General features: G+C 40.3%; 4 protein-coding genes across 4 annotated transcripts; 2 read left to right on the forward strand and 2 right to left on the reverse strand.

Annotated features, from left to right (window-relative positions):
• The first annotated feature begins 58 nt into the window (after positions 1 to 58).
• Positions 59 to 2069, forward strand: LOC100117671 (26S proteasome regulatory subunit 10B). Its single transcript, XM_016982075.2, has 7 exons — positions 59 to 217; positions 459 to 538; positions 606 to 645; positions 732 to 868; positions 948 to 1320; positions 1404 to 1667; positions 1762 to 2069. The coding sequence occupies exons 1-7, from the start codon at positions 121 to 123 to the stop codon at positions 1950 to 1952; spliced, it is 1182 nt and encodes a 393-aa protein (XP_016837564.1). The 5' UTR covers positions 59 to 120; the 3' UTR covers positions 1953 to 2069.
• On the reverse strand, positions 1962 to 3467 carry LOC103318111 (tRNA (guanine-N(7)-)-methyltransferase non-catalytic subunit wdr4). Its single transcript, XM_008219459.3, has one exon. The coding sequence runs from the start codon at positions 3231 to 3233 to the stop codon at positions 2082 to 2084; it is 1152 nt and encodes a 383-aa protein (XP_008217681.1). The 5' UTR covers positions 3234 to 3467; the 3' UTR covers positions 1962 to 2081.
• LOC100678930 (probable DNA double-strand break repair Rad50 ATPase) lies at positions 3457 to 4954 on the forward strand. The gene is made up of 2 exons (XM_003425105.5): positions 3457 to 3642; positions 3941 to 4954. The coding sequence occupies exons 1-2, from the start codon at positions 3625 to 3627 to the stop codon at positions 4700 to 4702; spliced, it is 780 nt and encodes a 259-aa protein (XP_003425153.1). The 5' UTR covers positions 3457 to 3624; the 3' UTR covers positions 4703 to 4954.
• On the reverse strand, positions 4944 to 7954 carry LOC100120368 (proline-rich protein PRCC). Its single transcript, XM_016982074.3, has 3 exons — positions 6803 to 7954; positions 6660 to 6719; positions 4944 to 6223 (listed from the first exon to the last, which is right to left on the reverse strand). The coding sequence occupies exons 1-3, from the start codon at positions 7166 to 7168 to the stop codon at positions 5363 to 5365; spliced, it is 1287 nt and encodes a 428-aa protein (XP_016837563.1). The 5' UTR covers positions 7169 to 7954; the 3' UTR covers positions 4944 to 5362.
• Between the last annotated feature and the right edge of the window lie 11028 nt (positions 7955 to 18982).

The raw sequence follows: 18982 nt of genomic DNA on the forward strand, positions 1-18982 counted from the left end.
CGATTTGATGGTTTGTTCTCATTGAATCCATGCTGAATTTTGAGTTGTTCCGAGCCAGAGTCCAGAGATCTTCGGAGTCGCTGTTCGGTGCTCGAGGATTATACAGCAAAATAAGCGAAAATGGCGGCCACCGTAGATGCTGTGAGAGAAAAAGCTCTTCAAGATTATAGGAAAAAACTACTGGAGCATAAGGAGGTGGAGTCTCGCCTCAAGGAGAGTAAGTACTTCGTAAATAATATATTTTTGTTTGTTGTTGTTTGGGCCGTCAGTGGCCTATTTCCTGCTCCATAACCTATTTTGAATCTGGCACTTTGTAGTTTATTATTTACGTTTAAAACGTTCTTAATGTTGTTCTTAGTACTCTACAAGGATCATTCGAACAAGAAACTTTTCTTTTACAACTGATAGACTTACTCTGAGTTTCCAATGTTTACAATACTTTGTGCTTGACATTTCAGTGCGAGATCACCTCAAAGACTTAACGAAGCAGTATGACAAGTCAGAAAATGATTTGAAGGCATTACAGAGTGTTGGCCAGGTATGTATATTAAGATGATAAAATTTTGATATTGAGTTATTATAACATTTGTTTAAATTGTCGTTAGATCGTTGGTGAAGTCCTGAAACAGCTCACGGAAGAAAAATGTATGTATTTTTTGTTTATTAGTAAACAAGTTATTCCACGTATTTTAAATTTCAGTCAATAATAAAAAAATTAAATTGCATTGCAGTCATTGTCAAAGCAACAAATGGACCAAGATATGTTGTTGGATGTAGACGTCAATTGGACAAAAACAAGCTAAAGTCAGGAACTAGAGTTGCTTTGGATATGACAACTCTCACAATCATGCGTTACTTACCCAGAGAAGTTAGTATTGTTTGAATTTATTGAATTTATTTTAAATATTTTAAATTACCAAAAACTTATGTTAATCTTGTTTCTTTAGGTTGACCCATTAGTTTACAATATGTCACATGAAGATCCTGGTGATGTCACATACTCCGAAATCGGAGGTTTAAGTGAGCAAATTCGAGAGTTGAGAGAAGTAATTGAATTGCCATTATTGAATCCAGAACTCTTCCAGAGGGTAGGTATCACACCTCCAAAAGGTTGTCTGTTATATGGACCACCAGGTACTGGAAAAACATTGTTGGCACGAGCTGTGGCAAGTCAACTGGATGCCAACTTTTTAAAAGTTGTATCTAGTGCTATTGTTGATAAATACATTGGCGAATCTGCTAGATTGATCAGAGAAATGTTCAACTATGCCAGGGATCATCAGCCTTGTATTATATTTATGGATGAAATTGATGCTATCGGTTAGTAATTAAGTTACATAATGTCTAATCTGTATGAATAATGGTATAAACAAATTTAACATAAATCTAAAATGAATATACAGGTGGTAGAAGATTTTCTGAAGGAACAAGTGCTGATCGTGAAATCCAGAGGACCTTGATGGAGTTGTTGAACCAAATGGATGGTTTTGATTCTTTAGGGCAAGTAAAAATGATCATGGCTACGAACAGACCTGACACCCTAGATCCTGCTCTGCTACGACCTGGTAGATTGGACAGGAAAATAGAAATCCCACTGCCAAATGAACAGGCTAGACTGGAAATTTTGAAAATTCATGCTAATCCTATTGCCAAGCATGGAGAAATAGGTACGTTTTTATTTGATCAAGGCTCAATTTAATTTTAATTCGTTAAAGGATTAAAGGATGATACTAAATAATTAATATATATTTTTTGCAATAGACTATGAAGCTGTAGTGAAATTGTCTGATGGATTTAATGGTGCAGATTTAAGAAATGTGTGTACAGAAGCAGGACTTTTTGCAATACGTTTAGAAAGAGAATACGTTATTCAGGAAGACTTTATGAAGGCTGTTAGGAAAGTATCTGACAATAAGAAACTGGAATCGAAATTGGATTACAAACCAGTATAAAACAAATGCTTGGTTGTCTTCTTTTTTATTATTATTAAAAAATTCACGCGGATAACACATGATTTATATTAATAAATATTTGTATTAAGAAATAAAAAACGTAATTTGTCTCCTTAATCTTCTGACATGTCATTTAATTAACCTTGTCTTTTTTCTTTCTTGATATTCTTGTACACTATCAAATTTTCTTTTGTACAATACAGGTAGCAGTGTTTTAAGCGAAGTGTTATAAAGCTTCTTCCATTGTTCATTTAATTCTTTTATTTCGGTGTTCAAAGTTGCATCAATAACAAATTTTGTTATATCAAATTTGTAAATCTCAATTTTTGAGTCTGTCAAAATCCACAAATGATCTTTGTAAAATTGGCATTCCAATGGTTCCTTATCAATTGAAATGAAGTCCAAATATTCTACTTTTAAGTCGTCTTGTTTATTGGAAATGCTGTAGAACAGTATTGCACTGCTACAATAGAAAGTCACAGCCACAACAGATGTAGAATTATTAACTTGCATTACTTTTAAGTGTTTCACTGGAGAAACTGTCACATCTTCTTCTAAATCGTTTTCCTTTAAAGTTTGATTTAGTTTAAGTAAATCATTTTGCGATAGCTTCTCGTGAAAGTAAACTCTTAGTATTTCTCTTCCAGTTTTGAAATCCCAGAACATCAAAGTTCCATCACCTCCACTTGATACTAAAATATCTTTGTCATGAGGAACAATAGCAATATTTGTAACAAAGTTTTTATGACCTAGACAATAGGACAATATATTATAACTGTTAGGAAACATAGATACTCTAATTTTCTCATCTCTATCAGCTGTAATAACGTATTTCTGATCATCTGTCACTAAAATGTCTAATAACATTGACAAATGACCCAACAACAATTGTCCAGCTTCATCAGGCCTAGAACTTGAAAACAAGTAAGCATCGCCTGACTTGTCAGCAACAACAACATCATTGTTTGAGTGAAATCTAACTCTGCTAGCTGCTCTTGGCATTGTCCTGTTTGAAACCAGCTTAAAACCATCTCTTGTACTGTACAGACACAACTGTTTGCGATTCGTACAGACCAGGAAATACTGTCCATCGTCAGAAAATGCCACACTTGTCAACGTATGGAAAGACTCTATATCTTCTCTATTGTGAGCTTTTATTTCTTTCTCGGCTACGAGTTTTGGCAAAGTAATGACATTTTTGGTCTTACTTTCGAGGTTATAAACTAAAACGTTATCGCCGGAGCACAGGATGACATTCGAGTCATAGATAGAAAAACTCATGTTTGGTCTTTTGCATCAAATAATACTAGTGAATTTTATTTAATTTTTTTAAAACATACTTTCCGAAAAAACACAACTCAAATCGATTTCAGAGTTGTAGCCGACAAATTATAAAGTTGTTGCGTGACTGCACCAAAGCCCCATGGCAGTCATGGCACATGCACTGGCACATCGAGTTCGCGTTTTTAACATATATGTATACACACGCAGCTAACAATATATATATGTGAGGACACGTGTAGTGACGGTAACGCCCTCTCGATGATAGTTTAAAAAGTTGATTACGGAACGTCAATGTTTGTGATTTTGTGAACCGAAAAGTTACAACTAATAATCTCAAATTCCCCTTTTATTTTTGTTTTTAAATGAAACTTGATTAAATGCACACGCGATGGATTCCATCAAAAGGGTAAGATTGATGTTTGTAATACTAATTTGTATTGACGTAGATATGTCGGTATCTTATGTATTTTTGTTTGCTCCAAAACGCTGTTTATAAAACATAGCAAAATCGTGCATGTACAGCCAAAAATATTTATAAATTGCATTACGATTGTAATTTTCTTTATTTAAGTGATTCATAAGTATAGTTGTTTTTAGATTTATTCAGTTCTTTGTACATTGATTTTCTTTAAATATAACCTCAAACCCAATTCAAATGAACTTTATGAAGTTGAAAAGTAAAAGTGATTGTATTTTTTAAACAGGCTGACAGCACGCATAGCATCTCCTCTATTGTTTCTGACTGCAGTCCAAACAATGATGATCCAGAAATCAAGACAAAAACAAATTCTATGTTGAAACTTATACTAGAAGCAATTTCTGATACGAATGCTGAAAACTCAGCATTGGGAAATGAAGTTTTAGAATTGCTCAATATTTTAAAATTTGACACAAAATCATTGCCCACTGATATCAGAGAAGGACTACAAACGACCTCAGCTATTTTGAAATCTGAAGGATTACCTGCAGTTGACGAGACAGCTTTACAATTATGCTTGGAAAAGAAGAAGATACAGAGCAAAATGAAGGAACGAGAAGAGAGATTACTTAAAGCAAAATATAATGCTGCATTTGCAAAGTACAATGCTCTACAAGAAAAGTTGAATCGTATACGGAAAGAAATTGAAGAAATTGAGGATACACTACAGTTGAAAATGTCCAACGATGAAAACACAGAGTCTGATAGAATCCTTTGGTCAAACAGACTTCATGATTACAAAGATGCAATTAAGAAAATGGAACAAGAGTTGGATACTTTACAGAGCAAAGAAATCGGACTCGATAGCACACTTCAAAAATCATCGCTGTTAATGAATAAGTTGAATGATCTCAGTCAACTTAACAGTAGTTTAAAACGATATGGTGATCTTCCACCTAATTTATTACAAGCAAAAATTATGTTAGAAAGTAAGACGCAAGAGTTGGAAGAAATCGAAAATTTGATATATGAAAAAATGAATAATTAAAGCGCAATGCATTTATTAATAGCTTTTAGAATAAGATCTATTAAAAAAAAATATAAGTTTATTTTCAACGCGATTGCGAAAATTGTTAAAATACATTTTTTTAGTAGGCTTACTATTGTTAGAGGTATTCTATTTTTGCAGTATTATTTTATATCACTTGATCTTTACAAAAGAGAAGTAAATTGTAAACATATATTTTAATAAGTATTGTATAAAATATTTTCAATAAATATGTAGGATATTATTTGAAAATAATTGATAAAATTTATTTAACATCCTCTCTTTGATACAATGTATTTGTCCTAACGAGTTCAGTTCAATAATTTCATATGTAATAAAAGTATATTTCATCATTACTGTTATTAATAATAATGACTTTTAAAATATTGTCTCATGAAGAAAACCTTTATGACTCTAAGTAGCACTAATCTATCATGCACTTTATATTCTACTAATACAATATATAATATTAGTATTGAAAATTATGTACAAGAGCTCAAATAATATTTAACATGATACAGAATTTACAAAAATCAAATAATCAAAATCAAGAACCATTTAACTTGATTTTAAAAACCAAAAATTTGTCCTGTTTAACATACAATTAATTCATTGATAAATCCTACCTATTATTGTAATACCCTAATATCGCTAAACAAATTAAAAACCATACTTTGATCTGGTTTGTTGCCGGCTTGCTTTGTTTTGTGCCCACTGATTTTTCAGCTCTAATTCCATAGCTTTTGCTTGATGAGCCAAATATGTAATCTGATGTTTCTTTTTTGATTGTCCACTAGGACCTGCACCAGCAGATACAGGCCTATTACTTTTCTCTTCTGTAAGTGCTTTAACCATCCATTCTCTTTCATCTGGTTTTATATCTTCTCCACTTATCTCAACAATATCCACATTACTAAATTCATTTTTGCGTTTGACTCCTCTTTTTCCACACAGGTATTCTATGGCTTTTTCATCAAAAGCAACATTTCCTTCCGAGTCCACATTATACTCTTGTTCAGGAACTGGCAATTTTGGTCCAACTTCTGCCTTGTTTTTTAATAAGATTTCTTCTTTGGGAAGATTCATAATATTGCTAACTAATGTTGTCCTTGATTCTTCCTGATTTTCTTCTGTGATTGGCTTTTCTTCCTTATTATACATTTTTTTCTTAGTAGCTATCGCATTGATAGCATCCATATCGGATTTACTCATAGGAGGTAAAAGTTCATCAGGAATCTTGATGGGAGTGGATAGAGAAAAGAAATCAATGCTAGATGAAGTTTTATGGTCATCTTCATCTTCTGAATCTGAATAATTTGACAATGATTTGATTGTTGAGGTTGCAGACTTTGATTGAGTAGCAGGTTTCTGTATCCTTTTCACATTTTCTACAGGTTTTGTAGGAATGAGTTTCTTGTTTTCAACTGATTTTGTGAGAACATGAGGTACCATTTTATTTGTTTTGGTTAAAATTACTGCACTGCTTGGTGGAGGTAGAAGATTAATAAGACCTGACCCTTTCTAAAATTGAATACAGTTAATTAACAAAAGATTCTTAATAGCAATAAAATAATAATAACAATTAATAGTATAGTACAATATATCTGGCATAAATAGTCTATTGCAGCATGGCGATTAGCTCCCATGCTACACTCGGGTGCTCATAAATGCCATGCAATATCGGACTGCTTATGCCATGAGTATCGTAAGTTATTTTATAGCAATGACTAGCATTAATCTGCTGTCACACCTATCTATGGCATAAACAGTCCATTTCTGCACTGTGCAGTAAACACCTGAGCATAGCTAGGGCAATATGCATGATGCAATGATGTACTATTTATGCCATGGATAGGCGTGATATACGTGGGGATTTATGTCACGCAGTACTATAAAATAATAATAGAATAAGATAAATAAATATAATAGTAACAATAATGTGATTATGCATAAACACCTCTGATGGTTTCCGTCTATAACTCTTCTTTTCAGTCTCCTCCTCCTCCAAATCTTTGAACTGTATGATCAATTAAAAAATCATGTCGATTAGTTTTGAATAATAATTGAATTTTAGTAACATATTGAACAACTGTAACTTACATCTGACAACGATGGGATTGATATCTTTGTGGGTCCTTTTTCCTTCTTGGGCAATTTTTCAATTTTACCATAATCAACTTTTCTAGGTACAGGTGCCCTGTCTGTTTCTAGAGCATCTATCGCTGCATTAACTGATATTGGTTTTGGCAGTTCTCCGAAATTAATCTTTTTAACTTCCTTGATCGAATCATTTCCATTTGTTGCAGATTCATTATTAACCATCTTTGACTTTGGAGAGGGCAACTGTAGTTTAGAATTTGACACTATTTTGACAGCTTCCTCATCAGTCTTTTCTTCTACTTGAGGCTGTTCATTGGTTTCTTCATTTTCACTTTCGTCGCTACTGCCGTAAGCTACGAGACTCATCTTACACTTTCAACAACAACTAGTTGCTTATTGTAAAAATAATTTACACAACAGCAGTCTTCTTGCTATTGTTGTGTTTACGTTTTACGTATAGGTTATGTGTGAGAGCTGCTCAGCTGCCCGCATAAGGGTCTGTCTACACAGTACACGGTGTGACGAGCTCGTTTCGCTGCGTTCTGAAATTCTGGATTACAGGACTATCCCATCCATCAACCACCTATACCTCAGTGTGCCGGTACTCGACACCATATAGACAGACCCTAAGGCCTAAGATAGATGTTTATCTAAATAATAACCGATTGCCTCGGTACATCAAGAGTATTAATAACCAATTATAGCCAAATAAAGTATAAGTATCATTCAATTTTATTGATAAAATAAAAAATGTTTTCTATGGTTCGTGTAGTTATCGCGTGTTGACAATATATTAATTCCGACAGATTATGTGCCAAAATGCCAAAGAAATGTTGATACGTGGAGGGATTGTTGTAACGCCAGAGCAAGAAGCAGTACTTCATAAACATTAGAAAAAAACAAAGGAAAGCGTTTGGTGCTGTAAGAGCGATCCACTAGCCAGTGTGAATTGCGTAATATTCTGCTTGCTTTATAAGAGGTATGTGTCCAGATTTCCATTAACTTTTATTATCCTACCAATCGAATCTCCTCGGGGATAAATAAGGTAAATAAGATGCAACTTGCCGGGTAGACGAAAAAGCGTGTGGCCTGGCGCCATAAAATTCGGTCATTTGCGAATCGATGTCCGTTGATAATAGGGGACGGGTAATTAACTCAACTGAAATTACGCATCAATATACAGAGATGACGCCTCGAGCGCAGTTATAACATGCAAGAGGCCGAAGCGGTAAACCAATCAAGGCAGTCTTATTCCCAATAGCTAAGACAAAAGAGTGGAACTCGGTCCATTAACGTGACCTGCGCGTATAACGTATCAGTACCACGATCAGAGTATAGATGTATATGGCTAAGGCGAGGTTATAAGTTGCGCTGCGTCTTTGTTTGCTGCGGTAAGTGTGTAGGTATTATTGTGCTGTAGAGAAAAGGAGAACGAGTTTGCCATACATTTTAATTGATATATTGTATAATAGTCTGTTAAGTATTAAAAATCAGACGTTTACCAAAGATACGTAGGCTAGATCTTCGGGCAGTTGCTGCTAAGGGGCGAAGCGTCGCCTCGAATCCGATCTCGAAGATCGCGTCTTTCTGGGGTTCACCCCAACTTTTGACGAAAATTGTGCAAGGGCGGAAATTGAAAAAAGCTTTCCATGAATCGAAATAGCACCGAACTCTCCCGCGAGCCCGTGACAAAGTGTTGTAAAATCAAATTGCACACATCCGTACATCGACAGTATGTGTGGAAGTCAATTCGGTGAAAAAGCGCGGGCTCATTAATCCTCAAAAACGATAATACGATAACGCTATAACCCCTACAGAATATATACACGAGCGCGCAAGAGTTACAATTTTAATTGCAGCTATAACTCCGGTAATTAGCCTAACGACGCCGTAGCTCGTTCTGAAAAAAAAAAGATAAAGAGAGAAAGAAAATCCAGCCGATCTGACACAAAGCACTCCTGCTCGCGCGCAAGACTCTCCGCGTCGTCGTCAAAGGAAGTGTGAACAATTTCGAGCATTGTCAAGACGGTAAATGTGGATGGCAACCGTTGGGATAATTATTGGAGGCCGTTTGAATCTGTTTCCTTCATTAGCATTCTCAGTTCGCGCTATATACCGGCTCCGCTGCTGCAGTATCTCTCACTCTCGCTCCCAGCCTGTCTTTCTTGCTTCCGCGCATTTTCCATCTCCCCCGCGAGTTCTCGCGCTGAATTTCGCGCGGAATTACCCGCCATTATCATAATTGCGCTATTACTGATAATATCTGCTACTGCTATACTGCGACGAGGGTTCGAATGCGCGATGCGCTTAATCCATTTTCTATTTATAGTGCTTTCGGACGAGGTGTCGCGCGATGTATAGGTCTAAACGAGTTTCCATCTCGCGGAGAGAGTTGCGAAATGGACGCGCGCGCGCGCGCTTCTGCTGTGCTTTATAAGTACTGCAGCGATTTATTTTCCTTTTGTATAAACCTCGAGAGCGCGAAAGGTTGTGCGAGTATGCGTGCGTATATAGAGCTACTCTTCGCGCACTTTTTGCTTTCAAAGCGTCGTATAGTATGGGTGTATATTTTGCTGAGCTTTTTTGTTACCGGGTAATAGACTGCGATCGTGCAGTTTTTTGGGGTGGGGCTTTGGTGATTTTGGAAGGCATTTGTTCTATTTTTTATAGAAAATTTCTGTCCGTTTATGGATCATCGGCTGTCGATCTCACGGCACGATTACAGCGAGGAAAGAAGGAGTGTGCATCTTTTCAATTTCAATAATAGCAATATAATTACTGAAATAAGAATAAAATTCCTTGAACGCTCAAAATCTGTCATAAATTATACACATAAAAAGCAATAAATCAAAAGTTCCACATCGAACTACGCGAGCCGGAAAAAATACACTCAACTCACTCATTCTATACGCGACCCCAGTGCTCATTTCGGTACCAAAAAGAAATGAAATTTCGCCAACCCCTCATACCCTCTCTTCCCTCGCTGTATGAGCAATAAAAAATCGACGTACCTCCCGCGAATGCTCCTATTCTATCAACCCTTTCCTCACAATAATGTCTACATAATGACTTTTCAATTATATACCCATCGTGCAGTTTCATCGCTGCTGACCCTCGAAAAAAAAATATCGCGAGAGAGGGACACACTCGGTATGCGCGCGCGCACGTCGAAAAGAGAGAGAGAGAGAGAGAGAGAGAGAGAGAGCGCGCGCGCGCGAAAGTATACATCGCAGGGGGATGGACGCGTCGGAGAGAGAATAAATCTCTCGGTGGGTGGGTGGAGCGCTCGGGATACCGCGCGCAGACGCGAAATCGGCCCTCTCTCTCTCTCTCTCTCTCTCTCTCTCAACGTACCTATCTAGCCCGTCTCGAAAACCTTGCTCTTTTACGCAATTCCGCGCGCTTATTAAAGTTTGCTCGCAAATGAAACGAAGCCCATATAACCTACCTAATTTAGCGAGTAGTATTTTCGAGTGGAGCCGGGTTTGCGCGCGCGCGGGCTGGCTTCGCCCACTCAACTGAGAGCGAGAGAGAAGGCACGGTTCTATTGACAGCGGTTATTGCCTAACTGCGTGTGCCTTCTACCTAATATGCGCACCGCGCGCGCGGCCGGGATTTCCGCCAGGCCAACCGGCAAATACACTCCCCCCCCCCCCTCTCTCTCTCTCGCGAATCTTTAATCCGCGCCTGCTACCGCCGCAGCCCTCGCTCGTGCTTTATTTCGTTTCTGCGTGCTGCAGTATACGGACCGTGTATATAGAGCTATACTACTATACTAATACCACTGAAGCGGTGGCAGCTCTTTTTTTTTATTTTCGACTGATGCATATTCTGTTATGCCGACCTGTCCTCTTCTTAAGCGGCGTGGGCTCATTTTTTACTTTGTTTGCGATCGGCTAAAGTGTGTGCATCAGCGCTTGGAAAAGAGTCGGTGATGCAGATATTTGTCGCTATATGCGCAAAAAGATGAGAGGCGTGTAGGTTTCTCTTTTTCTTTCAATACACGTGTTTGCTTTACTTCGCTCGATAATGCTCTCTATAGATTTTACGGTGACGTGTATACAAGACAATCTAAATTTTTATACTCGGGTGAGAAATAATAAAAATCGTTTGATGCAATTAAACTCGTCGCGAGTTATCCTATACTCTAAAAAATACATGGTAATTAATCTGTAGATTTAAATAAAAATTTGAAATCTACTCATATGCATCAAACATTTTCATTTTATAAACACTTGCGAGTCTAAGCCAAACTTAATTTTGAGTGAACCGCTGTAGAGTGATATGAAAATCATCAAAACAAAGTTTTGAAGTTTTGAACTGGCCCTTCGGAATCAATGTTAGAATATATCACAAACACGTGGCTACACCAACCACAGAATAAGCTTTCATCTTTTTAAACATATCGTATGTCAATTGTTATTTGTAATTGACTTTAGCAATAAAATTTAACGATACTTACGAAGGCAGTGTTGGTGTGGCACCAACAATGCTAAAACTATGCCTGTTTGGCCTGCTGCTCCGTCCGCTCATATGCCATCATAAGTAAAAAATGCGAATTCGGCGGCGAATGCATAGACCCTTATAGAAGCGATGGCGGTGGAATTAGTTCGGCCGGCGCAATTTACGTGTACACGTCGTGTATAACGGCGGGAGAGCAAAAGAGGGGGTGGCGGCGACGGCGACGGCGGCCCTGGCCGCATTTGAAACTCTGTTAACTCTCCGAATATTAGCTCGTCGAGCGAGATTAACCCTATTGTGCAGCGTTGAAAATGATGACATCACTATTAAACTCCTGTCGGCTTACGGAAATTAATCAAAATATCAAATTAGCTATACCAATATCAACGCGCCCGAGCAAGTGCGTGTATGGCGGCTTCTGCCGTAGCCAATCTTGAAGGAAATGATTCGAGAACGAGAGCGAGCGATAAGCTTTATTGGCAATATCCATACTTTTATCAAATGACTGAAAGGCTGGTGGGACAGTAATTCAGTATAGTTCCTGTTCTCGTTCTTTTGTCTCAGCTCTGATACTGCTGATGGCTACCCTTCTATATACCTGTCATCGGAAACTGTTTCGCGAATTTATCATCCAGATTCATTGTGCTATGGATTTTCATCTCTTTTTTAACAAAAAACTTGACGAAATCATATCATTCTTATTGTTTGTATAAATTATTTGTTATTCGATCTCTCATTCTCTCGTACAAAACTTGATTGCGCTGTAAAACAAGCCGTCAAACAGCGAGCACAAAAATCCCGTCGAATGCTTTTTAGATTTTTCACTCCGAAGCTGTACAAAATGCGTTGTATCCGTACAGTTTTTGTCACAAGCGACTACAAACGATTGCGATATCGCGCGCCTATTACTGAAATAATGAATTTTTCATTTTCAGCTGAAATTACAGCTCAAATATTCGAGACTATAATACGACACGGCGATCAATCTAAGCAGCAGAAAACTAGTTTATCACTCGAAAATTCGCGCAAAAGTTACGATTAATTGATTCGAGCTTCGTGGATTACCCTCGTTTCATGAGGACGTCGAAAGAACCAAACGCTGTATGCTCCCGGCAATATAACTTGCGCGGCTGAGATGTCATCGATACACTCTGCTTCATGTATACACTACAATATATCTATAGAGCTTCTGCGATGGTATAATTAGGATACACCGCGGGACGCGCCGGCCTGGACTTGACAGTTTAGCCGAAAGGCTAAAGAATGGAGGGTTACCTCAAGCTTCGCTAATAAATTCCAAACCTGTTACGCTTTATTACAGGCAGGAGTAGCGATTGTATCGCGCTGGGGCATCGATTATGGAACTTGCATATAAGTTGGCTACGTCAATTTTCGTCGCCGGCTTGTTTTACAGTGTAATCAAGTTCTGTAAGAACGCGATTCGCCAATGAGTTTCGCAATTAACTCCTCAAGCTTGACGGAATATCGCCATTGTAGCAAAAAGTTTGGCAACTGGAGGGAGAGAGACCGGACTATAGAAACGATATATACTATAGTCATAATACTCGCTCAAAATTTGCAACTGGCGCAAAGCTCTTGCTCGGAATTGAGAATATTAATTGCGTTCCCAGGGAGAGCGAGAGGCAGAGAGAGAAGAGAAAGAGCTACTCGCGCGACTGTGCGGTAGATTGGGGACGCTGAGTGCAGATGTCAACCTATTATCATCCCGTAGCTACAATGCAAGCGCCTCTTCTCCCCCTCCTCTCCATAGCTCGTCTCTTTCGATTTATTGTAAAGTTAACAATGTTACTTTGCGCCGCCATTGAATATTATAGTCGGGGGAGTATCATTGTCGACGTATCGTCTGCAGAACGTGCCTCTCTTTCGACGGGAAGAGAGTGAGAGAGAGAGAGATAGAGAGAGATTTGAGGCAACGAGCGAATATTGCGAGCTAGCGCCCCCCCCCTCCATTTTACCATTATCTCAATACGATTACAAAGTCGAGTACGATAGCGTATATCATACTCTGCAAGTGGGTGATGATCTTTGAAGTCGCGGCTTGTCTCGCGCGCGAGACGTGACTGCGACTCTCGCAGATTGCTTTGTGGAGATTGGGATTTGTATAAGTTTATAATTTTATCCGTTCGCTGAAATTGATGAACAAGTTAAATTTTGAGTACTGTTACAATGATGCTGATGTAGAAGCTGGTATTAGCAATAGTTTTGGCATTGTTTAATTGATATTCATGGCAGTAGATGATAACAAATAATTTATACAAATTTTTGTTAAAAAGAGATGAAAATGCATAACTCGCGATAAATCTAGATAATAAATCCGCGAAAGAGTTTCCGCTGTCAGGTATATAAAAGGGTAGCCATCAGCAGCATCAGAGAGACGAGACAGAAAAGAACGAGAACGGGAAAGATACTGAATTACCACCCCACCTCTTCAGTCATTTAATAAAAGTATGAATATCGCCAATAAAGCTCGTCTCTCGCGCTCGTTCTCGAATAATTTCCACTCTATCGAAAAATAATTATACTTTATCGCGGAGTTCTGCAGCTTAATTCCCTTCCTTCATACCCCCCCCTTCCTCCCTCCCGTTATACCTCTCGAATCGCTCAATTATCTCTCTCTCTCTCTCTCTCTCTCTCTCTCTTTCCTCTCTTTCTTCTGCTCTCACTATCTCTCATCCACCCGTCGGGGTATTTTTCACCTCCGCGGCGATTTCGCCCTTTCTCGCGCCCCATTTTCTTCGTCGCTCACTTTTTTCTGTCGCGTGCGCGTCACCTATACTATTGCAGCTCAGCGAGTTTTCTATTCGCGTTTTTCTCATCCTCACAATCGGATCCCTCCTGCGCGACAATTTTAAGGAGACGCGACGAGTGCCATTCACTTCGGAGCGCGCTATTGATTTTCTATTACTTATTTTTACCCGAGGTTTGCGAATTATCGAGACTCTCTCTCTCTCTCTCTCTCTCTCTCTCTCTCTCTATCTATCTCTCTCTCTCGGTCTCTTTCTCTCGCCGATGATCATCGCCTGCAATTATCCGGTATTTAAGATGAAGATTTTCGTGGCCGGACGACCAATGGTTTTGGTATAAGGGTGTCTGGGAGCTATAAACTTAATGGATTTCTTTATTCTTTTGTCGTCGGTGAGAGCTTTTTTCTTGTTTTCGGGAATTTGTGAGATTCTTTTCATTCGAAAAGGAAGCTAGTTTCGTATCAGAAGAACGATTTTTAGCTAATAATGTAATTATATCCCTGTTTTCAAGATATTCTATTCGGTGCTTTTATTATATTTTATGTGTGCAATTTTTCTGAAATCGATCAAAATATCGACGACTATATTCTCATTGCAGTATTCAGTTCGTAAAGTAATCAACGATTAAAAACCTCTGAATCCAAAGTGATAAAAAACACATTTATATAAAGTCGAAAATCCAAAGCACAGCCATACAGCACCGATACACGCCAAAAGTCAAATCAGCGCGCACATCGACGTATCAAGAAAGACAGGACACAAAGCAAAAACGAAATCGAAAGGGTTACAAAGCGAGCAATATATGCAGCGAAATAGAAAGACTGGAGGCAATCGCGCGCGCGCGCGCGCGAGCAGGAGAGGCGTTTTAGTGGGCGCTCGAGCTTCGCAGTCGTCGCCACGCGTGAATGCGCCTTCATAAAGCCGTGCGCCCCGTGAATTGATATAAGTGAGCGGTTATTTCGCGATCATTTGGGATTCTCCCGCGCGCCTGAATTGGGGGGGCCGCTGTCGGAGGGGAAGCTCTGATGCTGCAGCCATTTAGCCGCTGAATTGCTCATACACGGCAATAGCTACACGGATCAAAGTCGAATAAGGCGTGCCAGGACATGGATCTCTCTTCTTTTTCCTTTCTTTCTCTCTTTCTCGTGTCTTTCGCCACTGGCTCTTTATATGCCAGCTGGATCTTCGATTGCTCGCTCGAGCATTTTATTCGGGATTCCGTCGATGGGATGGCCCCGTGAGGCTGGCCTTGCGGATATGTGCTTGCCTTATTGTGTTATTTTATTCTGAGGGTAGTTTTTAAGTTTGCTGTAATGGACGGAAATGTGCTTGAGATGTTGCGGTCTCGATAGAGCAGGGAAGAAAGAAAAGTTTGAAAGTATTCATATTCAACATTTTGTTTTTATGATTCTGCTAAATGTTTTACATAATTATAAAAAAACCGTCAACATGTTTAGCATCTACATGAATGCTCAAGGCATTAAAAGAAAAAATTTTAGACAAAAAAGTCAACATCATTAATGAAAAAACGAGTCCAATCTTTTTCATTGGGCCGCGGTTAGGGAACGAAGAAATAAGTTAGGAAGCGGAACAATTGGAAGTGAAAATCTCCAATAAAAGTCTCTAAACGACCTTCCTCGTGCAATACGTCGCTTCGGGGGATCCGTGGCGCGAACCTTGCCGCGCTACTGCGGCGGCAAAGTAGAAAAACAGCCCCGGGCTAAAGAAACGCTCGCGCGCGCGAAGTAGATGACGCACCTACTGAAGACGCCTTTTCGGATTTTATTGTATCATGGCGCACTGTTCGAATTTCGAATAAATATTGAGAGGATTACAACTGATGGCTGTAGATTTGCTGATTTTCTTTGATGATTTTTATAAACGCAAAATTTAAACAATTACATGATTACCAATACACAAGTCATGCTCTATAAACGAATTCAAGCGATCGTCAATAAATCAGACCGCGTCTCAAAAAAAATGATCGCATCCGCCGCATTGTATATTGACCAGCTCTACTCGAGTACTCTACTTGATTCTCAGTTACAGCATCATCAGCGCTAAAAAAATCCGGTAACCGCACAGATCAGCATCAAGCTCAAAGCCACAAACCCAAGCATTCATACGCAGAGAGAAAGCAGCTATACATACGTATACACACATAAGCAACCCCTCGCGTCGCCGTATATATACAAGCCGTAGAGCCGAAGAAATAAACCGCGGGCACAAACATAATAATTACTATCTCTTTATTTGGCTGTTTGCCGCGCGGGCTCGCTCGGCCGGTCTCGGGTGTCTACGGACCCTGGCTCCGCAGCCGCGACTGTGTGCGAGCGAGCGAGCGAGAGAGATAGAGAGATAGAGGGGTAAACAGCGAGAAAGAGGGAGTGAGAGAGAGAGAGAGAGAGAGAAGCTAGCAGTAGCAGCAGCAGCCCTGTACAGAAGTTAATAAAATCCCGGCAGCGTGCCGCGCCTCGGGCCGGTTTATTTAGCAGAGGCGTAGCCGCAATTCGCTCGCTATATACCCCACCCTCTACTCTCACTTTATCCGCGAAGCTGCATAGCTCCCTCTCTCTCTCTCTCTCTCTCTCTCTCTCTCTCTCTCTCTCTCTCTGTCTTTATCTCCTCCGTGGAGTATGGAGCTGCTCTATATATGTGCACGAGGACGAGCACTTATGGAGAAGGGGGAGGACCGAGTCGAGGAGTTTTCGTGACGATTATCCATCTACAGTAGGAAGGGGTTGAATTGATTCGGCGAGCGTCGAATCGTCGCGTGCGCATCGGCGTTTGCTATAACGATTTTTTTTCGGGAAAAACACGCGTGCAGTTATATACGAGGAGAAGGAGAAAATTCGTTTGCGAGGAAAATGTTTTGATGCTCGTTCGAATAATGGCTCGGAGCGATCGAGCTGCGGAAAATTTCCAGATGGGGACGTTTTTGGATCTATTGGTTGTTTAACCCTCTTTTTATAACACATTATAGCTTTATTCGTGATAAAATCAAGTAAGCTCGACTTTTATAGCTAAAATCAACATCAATAACGCTAAACATTTTACCTTTTGCAATAATCGATTAGTGATGAATCGGTTGACAATCGCAAGCAGCAGCTACTGGGTACCTTATTTAGCCGCACATTAGCTTCTCTTCGGGTACGCGAGCGCTTTTGAAGCTCATCTATACGTATAGCGTTGAAAATCACACGGCTAAAACTCCCGAGAGAAAGAGAGCGCGCTCGCGCAAAAGAGCAGCGAATAACGAAATCGAGAGAGAGAGAGAGAGAGAGAGAGAGAGAGAGAGAGAGAGAGAGACGAAAAGAGAGAGAGAGAGAAATAGAGCATAAAAAGAGAGATAGACCGAGTGCGCAGTCACAACACAATGGCGCCACTAGCCTCGGGGGCCAATAACAACGTCCTAATACCGAGCGGCCGGCCGGCGCTTTTCTGCTCTCTCTCATGCCCCTTCTCTGCGATGCCTTCTTTTTCGGGCGACACACTCTATTTTGTTATTTTTTCCTTTTCTTTTTCGGTTATTATCTCTCATTCGAGTGTATAGGAGCAACTGTCGCGGTTGTGCTGTGCGGCAGCGACACTTGATTGGGGAAGCGGTTTAAGTCGCGGTCGAGCTTTATTTGACTGCTATGGGTAGAGAGAGAGAGAGAGAGAGAGAGAGAGGCGCTTCGAGAAAATTCTTATGAGCTTGCTTTGAGGTGTTACATTCTCTGTGGCGCGATTGCGTAATGTCGCGTGAGCGGTGGCGAAATTCGGCAGAAAATCGATTTCCAAGTTGCAATTTGTATTTCGCGTTTTTATAAAATCGACCTTCAACGAGATCTAATCAATGCAATCACCTCCTCGCGCATCAAAATCTCAATTAATACAATCGAATCGAAGTCAAAGGAAGATCAGCGAAAATTAAGTTCACGCCCAGACCATGTCTCTTTCTCTCTTTGCGCTTATTCCGCCGAGTCTCTCTATACCTCAGCAGATAAAGGAGCCCAGGATGAGCGATAGGGTAATTCCCCCCCCCCCGATCCCGATCAAATTATTCCGTAGCTTCTCCGCGAGCTGGAGAGAGATATCTCCGACGACACCCCCGAGGCTGCTGCACGCGACTATTCCCCTCCAGAAAGACCGGCGTCAGAATAAGAAGTAAGGAAGCTCTCCACACCGATATCTGCCTATACGACGAGAGAGAGAGAGAGAGAGAGAGAGAGAGAGAGAGAGAGATGCAGGCAAAGTACCGGGAGAAAGAGGAAGGCGGTTATGGGCGTCGAAAGCTCTCGCCGCGCGTTTGATCTCGAAATCGGCTCGCTGGCTCCATTGTACAATCTCTCCTCTCTCTCTCCGTCCTTATTTCGCGCGTCGCATATCACGTATACATATCCTTCTCGCCGTTGTCGTCGTCGTCGTCGTCGTCGTCGTCGTCGCGCGGATTTAATGCCGCTACTGCGAGCTACCATTGTGCCAGTACCGGTACACTACTCCTTTCTATCTGCGATACGACAATTATCCGCTTTGCGTTTTCTTTCTGTCGCGTGTCTCTCCCCCTACTGCACATATAAAGTATTACATAACAGCCACTCGAGCATAGAGCTATTTTCGCTCTTCTTCTCTTTATCCCAAGCGCGTGAGAGAATTCGAGGGCTTTATGCGCGTGCGCTGATGCTCGTCCCGGAGTGTAATGACGCGCGCGCGCGCGCGATGTAGTCGGCCTCAAAGAGAGCCCCCAATTAAAAATCATCGCGGCTGAGAGCCTTTATATGACGCCCCCGCCCCTGCACTTGTACTTTGATATAGATGCGTGTGCGCGAGAGGTTGGAACGAAATTACACGCGGTGTTTGTATGTGCAAAAGAGTTCTGGTATCGTTTTTTCCAGCGCGTCGTGTGAGACGCGCTTTTTGCGGAAGATTCCGCAAAGCGAGAGATGATTTGATTCCAGGAAAACTAAATGCG

This window comes from Nasonia vitripennis, chromosome 2 (genome assembly GCF_009193385.2).
Source record: "Nasonia vitripennis strain AsymCx chromosome 2, Nvit_psr_1.1, whole genome shotgun sequence".
Taxonomy (NCBI): Eukaryota; Metazoa; Arthropoda; class Insecta; order Hymenoptera; family Pteromalidae; genus Nasonia; species Nasonia vitripennis.

Bases quoted from the DNA above. Each gene is read 5' to 3' on its own strand.
- LOC100117671 (XM_016982075.2), top strand. From the start codon at position 121: ATGGCGGCCACCGTAGATGCTGTGAGAGAAAAAGCTCTTCAAGATTAT. The intron at 539-605 runs GTATGTATATTA...AATTGTCGTTAG, and splicing joins CATTACAGAGTGTTGGCCAG to ATCGTTGGTGAAGTCCTGAA. The intron at 646-731 runs GTATGTATTTTT...ATTGCATTGCAG, and splicing joins ACAGCTCACGGAAGAAAAAT to TCATTGTCAAAGCAACAAAT.
- LOC103318111 (XM_008219459.3), bottom strand. From the start codon at position 3,233: ATGAGTTTTTCTATCTATGACTCGAATGTCATCCTGTGCTCCGGCGAT.
- LOC100120368 (XM_016982074.3), bottom strand. From the start codon at position 7,168: ATGAGTCTCGTAGCTTACGGCAGTAGCGACGAAAGTGAAAATGAAGAA. The intron at 6,720-6,802 runs GTAAGTTACAGT...TTGATCATACAG, and splicing joins CAATCCCATCGTTGTCAGAT to TTCAAAGATTTGGAGGAGGA. The intron at 6,224-6,659 runs GTGTTTATGCAT...ATTCAATTTTAG, and splicing joins ATAGACGGAAACCATCAGAG to AAAGGGTCAGGTCTTATTAA.